This window comes from Geotrypetes seraphini, chromosome 11 (genome assembly GCF_902459505.1).
Source record: "Geotrypetes seraphini chromosome 11, aGeoSer1.1, whole genome shotgun sequence".
NCBI classification, from domain to species: domain Eukaryota; kingdom Metazoa; phylum Chordata; class Amphibia; order Gymnophiona; family Dermophiidae; genus Geotrypetes; species Geotrypetes seraphini.
This window is the reverse complement of record NC_047094.1, coordinates 54,385,969-54,401,123: the sequence shown is the minus strand read 5'-3', so window position 1 is coordinate 54,401,123 and position 15,155 is coordinate 54,385,969. Positions and strand designations below refer to the sequence as shown.

The 15,155-nt window shown below is 48.3% G+C and overlaps 1 protein-coding gene across 3 annotated transcripts in view; it reads right to left on the bottom strand.

Annotated features, from left to right (window-relative positions):
• CCNF (cyclin F) overlaps window positions 1–15,155 on the bottom strand; it is a 218,704-nt gene that overhangs the window by 160,347 nt on the left and 43,202 nt on the right. For all 3 annotated transcript variants that reach the window (XM_033914689.1, XM_033914691.1, XM_033914692.1), the window contains exon 5: window positions 9,787–9,980. In XM_033914689.1, the coding sequence (XP_033770580.1) occupies window positions 9,787–9,980 (194 nt within the window). The remainder of the gene's footprint in view (window positions 1–9,786; window positions 9,981–15,155) is intronic.

The window sequence follows — 15,155 nt, the reverse complement described above, 5'->3', positions numbered from 1 at the left end:
CACAGGAAGGACAATGGACTGATTGAGGTGGAAGTCAGAAACAACTTTAGGTAAAAACTTAGGATGGGTGCGGAGAACCACCTTGTCGTGATGAAAGACAGTGAAAGGAGGGTCCGCAACCAAGGCTTGCAACTCCCCAATCCGCCTGGCGGAGGTGAGGGCAATCAGAAACACCGCCTTCCAAGTCAGAAATTTCAAGAGGGACTTGTTGAGTGGCTCAAAAGGGGGTTTCATCAGTTGAGCCAGAACTACATTCAAATTCCACACGACAGACGGAGGCTTAAGAGGGGGGCAAACCCTGAGTAACCCTTTCATGAAGCGTGTCACCAAGGGATGGAGTGACAGAGGGCGTCCCTCCAGAGGTTGGTGGAAAGCAGAAATCGCACTGAGATGAACCCGCACCGAAGTGGTTTTCAAGCCGGAGCGCGACAAATGAAATAAATATTCTAAAACCGAGGATACCGGAACTGATACCGGATCCAGGTGAAAAGACGAACACCAGGTGGAAAACCTGGTCCATTTCTGCGCATAGCAAAGCCTCGTCGAGATCTTGCGGGAGGCTTCCAACACCTCCTTCACCGATTGAGACAGGTCCGGAGGAGTCAGGGAACAAGAAACCAGGCTGTCAGGTGCAATGACTGCAGATTGGGATGTAACATGGATCCTTGACTCTGAGACAGCAGAGAAGGAGAGACAGGCAGGGGAAGAGGCTCCCTGGCACTGAGCTGGAGCAGCAGGGAGAACCAGTGCTGACGCGGCCACCGAGGTGCTATGAGAATCATCGTGGCCGTGGACGATTTTAGGTGTACCAACGTTCGCATGATCAGAGGGAACGGAGGGAATGCATACAGGAACCTCCCTTCCCAGTCGAGTAGGAAGGCATCCGCTTCCAGACGGTCCTGCGAGTACATCCGAGAACAATATAGTGGTAGTTTGTGTGTCTCCGGAGAGGCAAACAGATCCACCTGTGGCGTTCCCCAGCGAGCGAAAACCTCGCGTAGAACTGCTGAGTGTAGAGTCCACTCGTGCGGTTGCAGAAGTCGACTGAGTTTGTCCGCCAGGCAATTCCGTTCTCCTTGGATGTAGACCGCCCGGAGGAAGATGTTCCGGGAGGCCGCCCACTCCCAGAGGCGAAGAGCTTCAGAGCAGAGGGGCCATGACCCCGTTCCTCCCTGCTTGTTCACATAATACATTGCCACCTGATTGTCCGTGCGGACGAGGACCACCTGGTCCTGCAATATGTGAACGAAGGCTCGAAGTGCTAGGAAGATGGCCCGCAGCTCTAGCACGTTGATATGACACTGACGGTCTTCTGCCGACCACAGGCCCTGCGTGCGAAGACCGTCGAGATGGGCTCCCCACGCGTACTCCGAGGAGTCCGTGGTCAGGACCTTGCGAAAAGGCGGAGTGCGGAACAATAGCCCCATGGACAGATTTGAAGAGTCTGTCCACCAACGCAGCGATTTCCGCAAGGGCGGAGTCACCGAAATGAGGCGAGACACCGGGTCGCACTCCTGACGCCACTGGGACGCGAGGGTCCACTGAGGGATCCTCAGATGTAGCCTCGCAAACGGCGTGACATGTACCGTCGAGGCCATATGGCCCAGCAGCATCATCATGCGCTTGGCCGACACCCTCGATAGTTGAGAGACCTGGCGGCTCATCCGTACCAAGGCTTCCAACCGCTGGGTCGGCAGGTAGGAGCGTAGGCGCACCGTGTCCAGCACCGCACCTATGAATTGAAGAGACTGCGACGGCCTCAACTGAGACTTTGGAAAGTTTATCTCGAACCCGAGAGTTTGCAGGAAGGCAATAGACTGTCGGGTCGCTGAGATAACCCCCTCCCTGGTCGGGGCTTTGATGAGCCAATCGTCCAGGTAAGGGAACACATGGAGTCCACGTGACCTGAGGGCTGCTGCAACCACCACCATGCACTTCGTGAATACTCGTGGGGACGCGGCCAGGCCGAAGGGCAGTACCCTGTACTGGAGGTGGAGGTCCCCCACCTGGAATCGTAAGAATCTTCGACAGGCGGGGTGCACCGGAACATGGGTGTATGCTTCCTTCAGGTCGAGGGAGCACATCCAGTCCCCTTCCTCCAAGAGGGGATACAAAACCGGGAGAGATAGCATTCGAAACTTCTCCCGGGCCAGGAATTTGTTGAGCTTCCTGAGGTCCAGTATGGGGCGCAGGTCCCCGGTCTTTTTTGGGACCAAAAAGTAGCGGGAGTAAAACCCCGTACCCCACTGGTCCTTGGGGACCGGTTCGACCGCCCGAAGCTTCAAGAGGGCTTTGGCTTCGGTTATAAGGGTCGGTAGCTGCGAACGGTTGCAGGGGACTAAACTTGGGGGACTGTCCGGCGGCGAGGACACAAAGTTGAGCGAGTAGCCCTCGGAGACGATCCGGAGCACCCAAGCGTCTGAGGTAATCCCGGTCCATGCCTCCCGGAAGGACCGAAGACGGCCCCCGATAGGAAGGGGTTCCTGTGAATGTGCGGAGGGGAACCCGCCCCGTCCGCTCAGCCCGTCAAAAGGAAGGCGCGGGCTTAGAAGGGCCCTGCGCCGGGGCTTGGGTTTGTCCCCCTCTGCCTCGCTGAGACGGACGTCTCGGAGGCGGTCTCGAGAAAGCCGGGGTCGACTTCTGAGGGTATCGGCGCGGCGGAGGCCGAAAGGGTTTCTGCGGCGGGGGCCTAGGTTTGGGGCGGACCAGGGATGCTAGAGAGCGCTCCTGTTCCGACAAGCGCTTGGTCGCCGCATCCAATGACTCGTCGAATAACTCGGACCCCACACAAGGCAAGTCTGCCAGGCGTTCCTGCAGGTTTGGGTCCATGTCGAGGGTGCGAAGCCAGGCCAAGCGGCGCATGGCCACCGCGAGGGCCGACACCCTCGAAACCAGCTCAAAGGCGTCGTACACTGCATGGAATAGGTACAACCGCAATTGAGACAGGTTGGACATAAACTTATCGAATCCTGCTCTTTGGGAGTCCGGTAACGAGTTTCGATATTGAGGAAGGTCCTTCACCATACCACGCAAATAGGAGGAAAAGGTGAAGGCGTAATTTAGAACCCTGGTGGCCATCAGGGAATTTGAATAGAGGCGACGGCCAAACTTGTCCAGGGTCCGCCCCTCCCTGCCTGGTGGAACCGCCGCAGAAACCCGTGAGGGCTGTGATTTTTTAAGAGCAGACTCCACCAGAAGAGACTGGTGTGAGAGCTGCGCCTTATCGAACCCTTTAGGGGGAATCGTCCTATACTTCGATTCCATTTTTGAAGGCACGGACGTGACTGTAAGAGGGTTTGACAAGTTCTTCAGCCAGGTTTGCAGAAGGACACTGTTGAGAGGGAGTCTAGGCACCTCCCTAGGAAGAGTGGGGAGGTCCTGTTCCTCCAAAAATTCTTTGGAATACCGAGAGCCTACCATCAGGTCAATCCCCAGGGCTTGGGCCATGTCCTGAACGAAGGATGAAAATGAGGACGGCCTAGCCTGGGGAGACGGGGTTCTCGACCGCCCCACCGAGGAGAGGGGGGAGGCCTCATGGGAATAATGAGGATCCCTAACCGATCCCGAATCCCAGGATCCCCTCTCGAGGGCCCTTGAGGGGGAAGGGGGAGTTATCCTCCTCGCAGAACCCTTGGGTGAGGACCCAGGGGTTCGTGGGACACTCTCCCGTTTCCTCGGCGAGGCGGCCCGGGAAGACTTCCCATGAGGTGAGCGGAGGAGCCTCGGGTTGTCGAGGCGCAACTCCGACACCTGCAGCGCCTCGCCCCCGAACGACGAGGAACGGTCGCGCCGAGGCGAGCCTCGGGGCCGCTTAGACTTCCTCGATCGACGCCCCGTCCGAGGTCGCGTCGAGGGCGAGGCGTGTCTGGAAGACCCGGAGGAAGAGGAGGAAAGACGGCGCACTCTGCGCAACTTTTCTTTGGGCCTTACACTCCGCTCAGGGGGTTCCCCCGAGGTCGAGGTCCGGGGCGGGGCCGAGACCGAGGTGAACGGGGCCACAGTACCCGAGACCGAGGTCGCCGAGGCCGGGGCTCCCGAGGGAGCCGAGGCCGGGGCCTCCGAGACCGAAGGCGCCCCGGCCGAGGTCGAGGCCGCCGGAACCGCAGCACGCTGCAACACTTCCAGGGCTCCCGACAGCTCCGATGAGATCAGAGCTCGGAGGAGATCCTGGAAGGCCGGAATCCCCACGAAGGTGGGGAGTTCCGAGTCCGGGGCACACTCCCTGGAGGGCGACCTCGGTCTCGAGTATTCCCTCGGGGTGTGCGGAGTCGAGGTCCGATGCGGGGCCGGGGTCGACCCACCCGCCTTGGCCTGACTCGAGGATGGCTTCTTTGCTGAAGGGGATGGAACAGAGGACTTACCCGAAGCTTGCTTCACTGACGACGCCTTCGAGGAAGAGGGCCGAGGCGAGGCCGAGGCCCCCGAGGACGCCGAGGCCGAGGTCAAGGCCGGGGCCGAAGCCGAGGCCGACGTCGAGGCCTTAGGCGGCGCGTCGACGGCGAACAATTCGGCCATTCTTGCCTTACGGCGACGGAGGGCCCTGTTTTGGAAGGTAGCACAGCGATCACACGAGTCTGTCGGATGTTCGGGCCCAAGACAGACAATGCACCACCGGTGAGGGTCAGTGATGGAAAGCAACCTCTCACACCGGCTGCACTTTTTGAATCCCGTAACAGGACGGGACATCCACGAAGAAAAAGAAGAAGGCCGGGAACGTACCGACGTCCCGCGGCCACGGATTCCGGGAGCCCCCGGAGCCCGAGGAAAAACGAAAGACTTTTTTTTTTTTTTTTTTTTTGAAAGGAACGAAAAGAAAAACAGCACCGCGAACTAATTCGAAGGGAAAACAAACTAAACGCGGCAGCTAGAAGGCAAAAACACTGGAGCTCAGATCCACAGGGCTTTCTTGCTCCGCGGAAAAATTTGAACTGAGGACCACGAGGTGGGATGCGCCCTCTAGTGGGCGAGAAGGCATGCACATGCGTGGTGCAGTGTGCAAACTTGAAACTTCAATCAAGTTTGCTTGAAAAGCTGTCCGCGCCGGGGCTCCGTAGATGACGTCACCCACATGTGAGAATATCATGCCTGCTTGTCCTGGGATAAAATGTATTCTGTACTGTTTTCCCTTATTGAAAATGTAAAAATGAATAAAGAATGTTTTTAAAAAAATACAAAAACAGTGCTCCCAAACCAGAGCTGCAAATCCTGCTGCAGTTGCCCAATCTCTGAAACCACAGCGTCTCCAGCCTCCTTGGTGACAGGACAGCCCCTCCCACTTTACATGGGCACTTCTCCAAGGCCTCCCGACACACACCATAGTGTGAGCACCTTTTCAGACTCTAGCGAAGCAGACAAGGAGGAGCTGCAAAGAACCGCTTGCCACATTGAGGCAGCTGCTGGCACCTTCCAGCTGATCAGGGAAACCCTCACTGACCTGGAGATTCCCTGGGCTGACTCAGTACAGCCCAAAGAGCAGCTCAGTGTTCGATTCCCACATCAGCCTGAAAGCTATATTGCTTTGGTCTTTTCTTTTTTTTTAAAGGGCCAGCAGTCAAACAATGCAGGCCAGACTGAAATTAATACTGCAAGCTATGAAATCAGAAGCCAATTTAAGGTGTTTTTTTAATTTTTAATTTTTTTTGGGGGGGTAGGCTGATGAGTTCTGAACTCACCCTTAAGGGGAGAAAAAAAAGGGATCCAAGGGCAGGGATCAGAAGCTTGTAACCCTCAAAGCCAATGCCGCGAAGCTCAACTCTGAGCCAGTACACCAACCAGACCAGGGGCAGCCTATCCAGAAAACAGCTGATAGCTATGACTATCCACCTGATTGGAGACAGAAAATACTGTGGAGCTGTGTGGTCAGAAGAGACCTATATCAAGTAGCACTTTGTTGTTTCTATCTCCACCTGCTGGTCAATGGACATAACTAGCCCACTGGTCTGGAATAGTGGGAAGGACACTAAGGAACATAAACATTTAACAGTAACCATAAGCCTCTCATCCAGTGTTTTTCACCTGGATAATCTTCTTTCTTTCTGTTAGTCCTCTCAGGAGTCCATAGGCATGGTAATCAATCCATTCCCACAAACTGAACTTGCAGATGTGTGACTACTTCCAGCTTTGAGCACCTCCCTCATGGAGGTGGAGCCAAAGTCCCCTTTCAGTTATGTCCCAAAGCAATCTAGCTCCACTGGAACAGAATACAAAGAAGGGGAATGGGAAATGACCCCGCATACTAAACCAGTGTTTCTCAACCCTTTCAAGCCAAGTACCCCCTCCTAACAAATACCAATCGAGTACCCCTGCCCATACTCCGCCCCGACCAGCCCAAACTCCACCCCCATAATAATAATAATACTAATTGCAGTGCAATTTCTTTCATCCATTTTTCATATACACATAATATAATCTTATTAATACAAATAAACAAAGCATACTATATACAGAGAAAAAGTTAATTATTATTTATATTCGGGGGGGTTCAAAGAGGTCAAGGCAGATGACTTTAAAAAAAATGCAATGTCACCTCAGTAACAACTATAGAAAATTAGACTAATAGTGCAAAATAAAGATAGCAGATATTAATTCTCAAAACGGACACATTTTGATCACTAAATTGAAAATAAAATCATTTTTCCTTACTCTGTTGTCTGGTGATTTCATGAGTCTCTGGTTGCACTTCCTCCTGAATATGAATCTAATATTTCTTTCTGCCTCCTGCATGCTTCCTCTCTTCCATACCTCATTCCATTCCCCAACCAACATATCTCTCTGTCCCTAATGAGTCCAACTTTTCTTCCTCTCTCATGCCCCAGATCATGTGCAGCATTTTTCACCACTGCCCACCTGCCCCATTTCTCCTTCTATCACTCCTCTCCAACACCATGCCACATCTCTCCCTCCATCACTATACCTAACATTCCTCCCCCTTGCATCCTTTCAATTTATCCCTCTGTTCCCTCTCCACCACCATATCCAACATTTCTCCCTCTCATCCTTCTATTCCCTATGCATCTCTACCTCATTCCTCTCTACCCAATTTTCCTCTTCCTGTCCCCATGTGCACCATCTCTTTCCCTCTCACTCACACACTCAGGCCCAACAATTGTCCCTTTCTATTCCCTCCTTCCTATGTCCCATGTTAGTGCCCCCTTTCTCCCTCCCTTGTATCCCATGTTCATGCCCCCTCCTTTCCTTCTGTGTCCCATGTTCGTGCTCCCTCCCCTTCACTGCCTTCCAGCCTTTGTCCCCCCCTTCCTCCCTCCCCCGAAGCCTGCCTGCCCCCTGCTGAAGCTGCCGCTGATTTCTCCCTGCTACCCGACACGCTCCATCCAAACACACACCTAGGTCCATCGCCGCACCCGACACTCTCCTTGCAATCATCCCCTGCTGCTGCAACTCCAGGCAAGGAAGGGCCAGACGCATGCAGCAATTGCACGCCATTGGCCCAACAAGCCTTCCCCCCATCAATTCTGACGTCGGAGAGAAGGGTCCGGGTCAGCCAATTAATGCTTGGCTGGCCTGGAACATTTTCTCCAACATCAGAAATGACGTCGGGGGGAAGGCTTGTGGACTGGCGGCTTGCAATCGCTGCACACTCCTGACCCTTCCTTGCCCGGAGTTGTGGCGGCGGTGGGGGATGATTGGATGGAGCGTGTTGTGTGGCAGTGGTGGCGGCCAGGGGTGTGTGTGTGTGAATGTGGCGTATCGGGTGGCAGGGAGGAATCTGCAGCGGCTTTAGCGAGGGCAAGCAGGGAGAGATCCCAGGCAGCGGTCAGCCCGCGTATCCCCAACAGGCGGCCCACATACCCTCTAGGATACACATACCGCAGGTTGAGAAACACTGCAGTACACAATTCTGTTCTACTCTGTAACTTTGAAACAATTAGAACAATGAACAGAAATTTGTATAAAACAACCTTAAAGAACCAACCTGCTGAGTGCAACCAACACTAACAAAGGAGCCAAAGGCTGAAGAATGAATTTACACAAACAAGATTTCTCACATACAGCTATCTGACAGAAGAGCTCCAGGCCTGGAATCTAGAAACATACAAGGCAGAAAAGCAAGCGAAACTGAAGACACCAAGGGCAGGCCATGCAGACTCCTGAGAGGATTAACAAAGAAAATTATCCAGCTAAGAACCTAATCTTTCATTCCGTTACATCCACTCAGAAGTCCATATGTATAGTGACGTACCAATGCAGTGGTCGATGTCTAGGAAGGAACAGAAGAGCCTGCCCACAAGTCCAAGGACCCAAAAGGCGGCATCCTCCCAAGCCGCCTCATTCACTCTGTAAAATCTGGAAAAAGTATTCAGCATAGACCAAGTAACTGTTCTACAAATCTCTGTGGGAGGAACTGCCTGAGACACCATCCATGAAGAGGCAACACCCCTGGTGGAATATGCCTTGAGAGAGACCAGCATCTGGTTACCACAGGCAATGTATGCCGAATATATGATCACGCAAATCCATCTAGCTATAGAGGCCTTGGATGCCAGCCTGCCACACCAGGACTGACTGGTAAGCACAAACAGATGGCCTGAAAGGCAGAGGTCACTGATCCTTTCCCAAGTACTAGAGCAAAGCTCTTCACACATCAAGCTCTCTCAAAATCCTATCTGCTTGTCTGAGCCTGTAAATTGAAAAGCAGGCAGACATACCTCCTCGTTGACATGGAAATCAGACACAGCCTTTGGAAGAAAGGAGGGAACAGGATGTAGAGTGACACCTGCTTCCATAATTCTAAGGAGGGGCTTTCTACTGGAGAGAGCCTGAAGCTCTGAGATATTCCAAGCTGAAACAGCCACCAGAAACAGTTTTGACTAAGATCCAAATGGGAAGAGTCGCCAAATGGCTCATATGGGACCTTAGTGAGGCCTTTTAGGACAATATTAAGATTTCATAAAAGAAAAAGGTTGTCCCTGCGGGGGGTCTGAGCTAAAGCGCACCTCTCAGGAATTGTGTCACATCTGGATGAGCTGTTCGTGAAACCTTGCAACTCTGCACCAGGAAACAGGGAAGCCCAGCCACCTGCACTTTCAAAGAGGCTACCACAAGGCCTTTTTCCCTGCGCTGCTTCCTCAATGTCTGCCATCAGTTCTCACGAGTCCTGCGAGAACTGACGGCAGGCACTGAGGAAGCAGTATGGGGCCAGGCTGGATGCTGAAAAGATCACTCCTGCCCTGTACTGCTGGCCGCGACATTAGAGGAGGCAGCCAGCAGCTGTCCAGGAGGTATTTACCAGCGAGGGAGGTATTTAAGGGGGTGGGGATGATGTATAGGCCGCCACATTGTATAGGCCGATGTAGGTTTTAGAACTCTTAAGATAAGCCGTGGCTAGTAACTTGGGGCGGCTTATCAAAGTTTTAAAACCTACATCGTCATTTCCTACGGCCTATACATGGGGAAATATGGTACTTGCTTTTGGAATTTAAGTTCATCTCCACCCAAGCCTCAATGTTTATTACAAAGTATGGGAATATATAATAAAACATTCTATTCTTCGTCTCAACATGTATAGTTTCCTTCTAGGAAGTTAAAATAGGTTAGATTTACTAATGTATTAAAGGTGTTAACATATGCCAAATGGTTACACATATTAGAAAGCAGGTTCCACTGCATAAAATGGGACCCAAGTTAAATATCAGGTGTCTCTTAACACACTACTAACATGGTATCACATTTTAGTAAATATAGCGCAAAGATTTTGTATTCTGCAGATGTCAAGATTTTGTATTCTACAGCATACCTAAAGAGCACCCTACATTGACTGTGACGTACATTCTGTAGCTTACACTCCTCCTTGAGACTATCAAATACCACAGCTTTACAGCAGCTTCCATTTAAAGACCATGGGGGTCGGATGAACAACCAGATGAATGGAATCATGCACACATTCAGGCGCTCTGTCAAGCTGAAGAAATGGGATGCCTTTAATCCATTCACTTCTGCACGACCTTCATCGGAGACAGACACTACAACCAAGCAAACAAAATAGCATTAAGACTAAGTCAAGTGGTTCTGAAAGGAACGCTGGTATCTGGGTCCCTTGCCAGGATGATCACTGCAATACTAGACTAAGTATGCTGGGAAAATAAAGGATAGAGTCCAATGGCAATAGAGTAGGAGAGGCTTTTTCCTAGGAGGGAGGAGGGAGGGATGGGTGTCAGCTCAGCCAGGTTGTTTTTTTTTTTCCAAATCTTTATTCATTTTAACATATACATCAAGTGTACATTAAAATATGAACACAACATATTACATTATCACTTGATAATTCCATAACAATATATAACTAAAAGATTTATATCCCACCCCCATCTCTATACATGAATAATATAATTCCTTTATATATTAATCAATTAAATTATGCACATATATATTAAATTATCATAACCCACCCATCCCTATCCCCCCCATTCTTTCAATTATCATATAAGGAAAAAGAATAATAAATTAACATTAATCATTATAATTTATTATTGGTCTCCACACATCTTTAAATCTATTAAAATGACCATTTTGTATTGCAAGTAAACGTTCCATTTTGTACAGATGACACACTGAGTTCCACCAGAAGCTGTAATTTAGTCTAGAACAATTTTTCCAATTCAATGTTATTTGTTGTATCCCTACTCCTGTAAGGATCATCAAAAGCTTATTATTTACTGCAGATATTTGACTTTTATTTCTCATACACATTCCAAATAAAACTGTATCATATGACAATGCCACATGATTTTCCATAAAGAGGTTAACTTGATCCCATATTGATAACCAAAATGCCTGAATATATGGACAATAAAATAAAAGATGATCCAGAGTTCCAACTTCAATTTTACAATGCCAGCACCTATTAGACTTAGAGCAATATAATTTTTGTAATCTAGTAGGGGTCCAGAATGCTCTATGCAACAAAAAGAACCATGTTTGTCTAATAGATGCCAACATCGTACCTTTAATTCTCCAAGACCAAATACGTGGCCATTGAGATGCATTAATCTGATGCTTAATCTCAATGCTCCAAATATCCCTTAATCCATTTTTAGGTTTCTTATTCAAATAATTAGATAAAATTTTATACCACTTGGCGGCCTGGTGTCCCAGAAAATCTGCCTGAAAACATAGGAATTCTAAGCTATAATGATCATGTAAATATTTCCATTCAGGGAACCCTACCTGAATAGCCTGCTTCAACTGCAACCATTTATAACTTTGTTTTTTTATTTAGACCATATTTATGTTGCAATTGTGAAAAATCAAGCAGTTTACCATTTTGAATAACTTCATTTAAGGATCTTATACCTGCTTTAATCCAATCTTTCCAGACAATCTTAAACCCGCCTATATGTATCTTGGAGTTTACCCAAATAGATTGATGAGTAGATTTTCCAATAGACTCAGGAGTTAATTTGTCCACACATCTTAATGTTTTCCAGGTATCCATTAATACTCTATTGTCTTTACGTATTCTAGGCATCTTTATACTGAGCAGAAGATCAAGTCTAAGTGGAAATATAAGCGACCTCTCAACCCATAACCAGTCTGGCAGTTGTTCCAAAAGCTCTGGGAGGACCCAATACATACCTTGGCGCATGATATAGGATTGGTGATACCTATAAAAATTGGGAAAATTTACCCCACCCTCCCTAATTGGCCTTTGCAAAGACACTAGAGCAATTCTTGCAATTTTACCCAGCCAAATAAATTTAACCAGAATACTATTTAACTTTTTATAGAAAGACCCCTGAAAAAACACTTGGTAACAAACCACAGGCAGAATCATCATTTTAACAGTTTGAACTCTTCCCCACCATGATAGATGCAAAGGATTCCATTGCTCACCAACTCTGTTACTTTTTGTAATAAAAATTTTTCATTTACTTTCATTGTCTCTTCGAGTGTATCTTTCAACCAAATACCTAAGTATTTTATTCCATCCTCTTTCCAAATAAAAGGGAAAGAATCAAATATACCTTTTGTACAATATACATTTAAAGGTAAAATTTCTGATTTAGTCCAATTTATTTTGTATCCTGAGAATTTTCCAAATGTATCAATTACTTCAAGCAGACATGGAATTGTTGTTTCCGGATTTCTCAAATGAAGCAATACATCATCCGCATAAGCGGATACTTTATAATCCACTCCTGCACATAGAATACCTTGTATGTCCTTTGCCTGTCGAATAGCTAATAACAAGGGTTCAAGTACTATATCAAACAGCAAAGGAGATAATGGACAACTCCCCTTTGCTATTTAAAAGCATCCGAAAAATTATTATTTATATATAAACAAGCAATTGGGGAGCTATACAGTGTTTGAATCATTTGTATAAATCCAGATCCAATACCAAACCATTCCATAGCTTGATACATGAATTTCCACTCTACACAATCAAAAGCTTTCTCAGCATCTAATGATACTGAAAAAGCCGGATCATTAATCTGTTTTGTTAAATAATACATCTGAAATGCCAATCTAGTATTATTGGAAGAGTGTCTTTGAGCAACAAATCCAGTTTGATGCATACCTATTATATGCGGAAGAGCTTTAGCCAATCTTAAAACTAAAATTTTAGCTAATAATTTACCATCTACATTTATTAAAGAAATAGGCCTGTAATTTGAAACCAATGTTGGATCTTTATTTGGCTTTGGCAAAACAATAGTTAAAGATTCTGCCATGGTGCCTGATATACAACCTTTATTCAGTTGATCCTGATATAATTTTAACAAATAGGGTAAAAGGGAAATTTGAAATTCTTTATAAAACTCTACCGTAAATCCATCCCCACCTGGAGCGGTCTCAACTCTAATAGATTTCAATGCTGTTTGTAACTCTTTTAGCGATATAGATTCATCTAAACTTCTTTTTACATGATCAGGAACCTTAGGACCTTCAATTAAACTCAAAAAATCCAACCCATCTTTCTCTTTATTTGCATAAGACTCAGAAGAATAAAGGGACTGATAATATTTAAAAAATTGTTTTAATATATTTCCAATCTGAGAATGAGAATTCCCTAAATCATCTTTAATTATGCCAAATTTCTCTTTCCTTTTCTTTACTTTTAAATAATTTGCCAATAATCTTTAGGTCTTATTTGAACTACCATAAAGCATAGTTACTTACCGTAACAGGTGTTATCCAGGGACAGCAGGCAGATATTCTCACATGTGGGTGACGTCATCCACGGAGCCCCGACGCGGACAGCTTTTCAAGCAAACTTGATTGAAGATTTCAAGTTTGCTAGTGCTGCACCACGCATGTGTGTGCCTTCCTGATCCACTAGAGGGCGCATACCCTCCTCATGGTCCTCAGTTCAGATAGCTAGCAAAGAAGCCAACCTCGGGGAGGCGGGCGGGTTGTGAGAATATCTGCCTGCTGTCCCTGGATAACACCTGTTACGGTAAGTAACTGTGCTTTATCCCAGGACAAGCAGGCAGCATATTCTCACATGTGGGTGACCTCCAAGCTAACCAAAAAAGGGACGGAGGGAAGTTAGCAATTCAAGAAAACAGATTACGCAAAACCGACCGGCCCAACCGGCCGTCGCTCCTGGACAGAGTATCCAGGCAGTAGTGGGAGGTGAAAGTATGAACCGAAGACCAAGTGGCAGCCTTGCAAATCTCCTCGATAGGCGTCGACCTGAGGAAAGCTACAGAAGCCGCCATCGCTCGGACTTATGTCCCGCGACTCGACCATGCAGCGCGAGACCAGCCTGAGCGTAGCAAAAGGAAATACAAGCAGCCAACCAGTTGGACAAGTTGCGCTTGGAAACTGGGCGTCCTAACCGATTAGAGTCGAAGGACAAAAACAATTGAGGAACCGTCTGAGGAGACTGAGTGCGTTGAAGATAAAAAGCCAACACCCTCTTACAGTCAAGTGTGTAAAGCGCCACCCCGCCAGGAGGCGAGTGGGGCTTCAGAAAAGAGACCAGAAGAACAATGGAATGATTGAGAGGAAAGTCCGAAACCACCTTGGGCAAGAACTGGGGTTGAGTACGCAGGACCACCGTGTCATGAAGAAATACAGGAAAAGACGGGTCCGCAACCAGAGCTTGCAGCTCACTGACTCTGCGAGCAGACGTGAGAGCAACCAGGAATACCACCTGCCAGGTGAATTAATTCAAAAGAGCTTTATCAATGGAATCAAATGGAGGTATCACCAATTGAGTCAGGACCACACAAAGATCCCAAACCACCGGAGGGGCTTTGAGCGGAGGATGTACATTGAAGAGATCCCTCATAAAGCGGGAAACCGTCGGATGGACGGAGAGCAGCGTCCCATCAAGCGGCCAATGAAAGGCAGCAAAAGCACAGAGGTGGGCTCGAATAGATGTCATTTGAGACCAGACCGAGACAAGTGAAACAGATAAACCAGCACTGAATGCAAGGAGGCAGAGAGCGGATCCATGCGGTGCTCAGCACACCACACAGCAAATCAGGACCATTTCTGGGAATAGCATTGCCGAGTGGAGATCTTTCGAGAGGCCTCGAAAACACCCCCACCGACTTGAGAGAAACAGAAGGAGGGAGGCACGTTGCGAGGAACTAAGCTGATAAGTGTAGAGATTGCAGATTGGAATGCAACAGAAACCTCAACACTGAGACAGCAGAGAAAGCACAGTTACTTACCGTAACAGGTGTTATCCAGGGACAGCAGGCATATATTCTCACATGTGGGTGACGTCATCTACGGAGCCCCAGCGCGGACAGCTTTTCAAGCAAACTTGATTGAAGTTTCAAGTTTGCTACACTGCACCATGCATGTGCATGCCTTCTTGACCACTAGAGGGCGCATCCCCACCTCGTGGTCCTCAGTTCCATAACCAGCAAAGAAGCCATCCCCGGGGAGGAGGGCGGGTTGTGAGAATATATGCCTGCTGTCCCTGGATAACACCTGTTACAGTAAGTAACTGTGCTTTATCCCAGGACAAGCAGGCATGATATTCTCACATTTGGGTGACCTCCAAGCCAACCAAAAAAGGGCAGGTGGGAGGATGGCAATTTAGGAAAACAGGTTACGTAACACCGACTGGCCAAACCGGCCGTCGCTTCTGGACAAAGTGTCCAGACAGTAGTGGGAGGTGAACGTATGAACCGAAGACCAAGTGGCAGCTTTACATATGTCCTCCACAGGAGTAGACC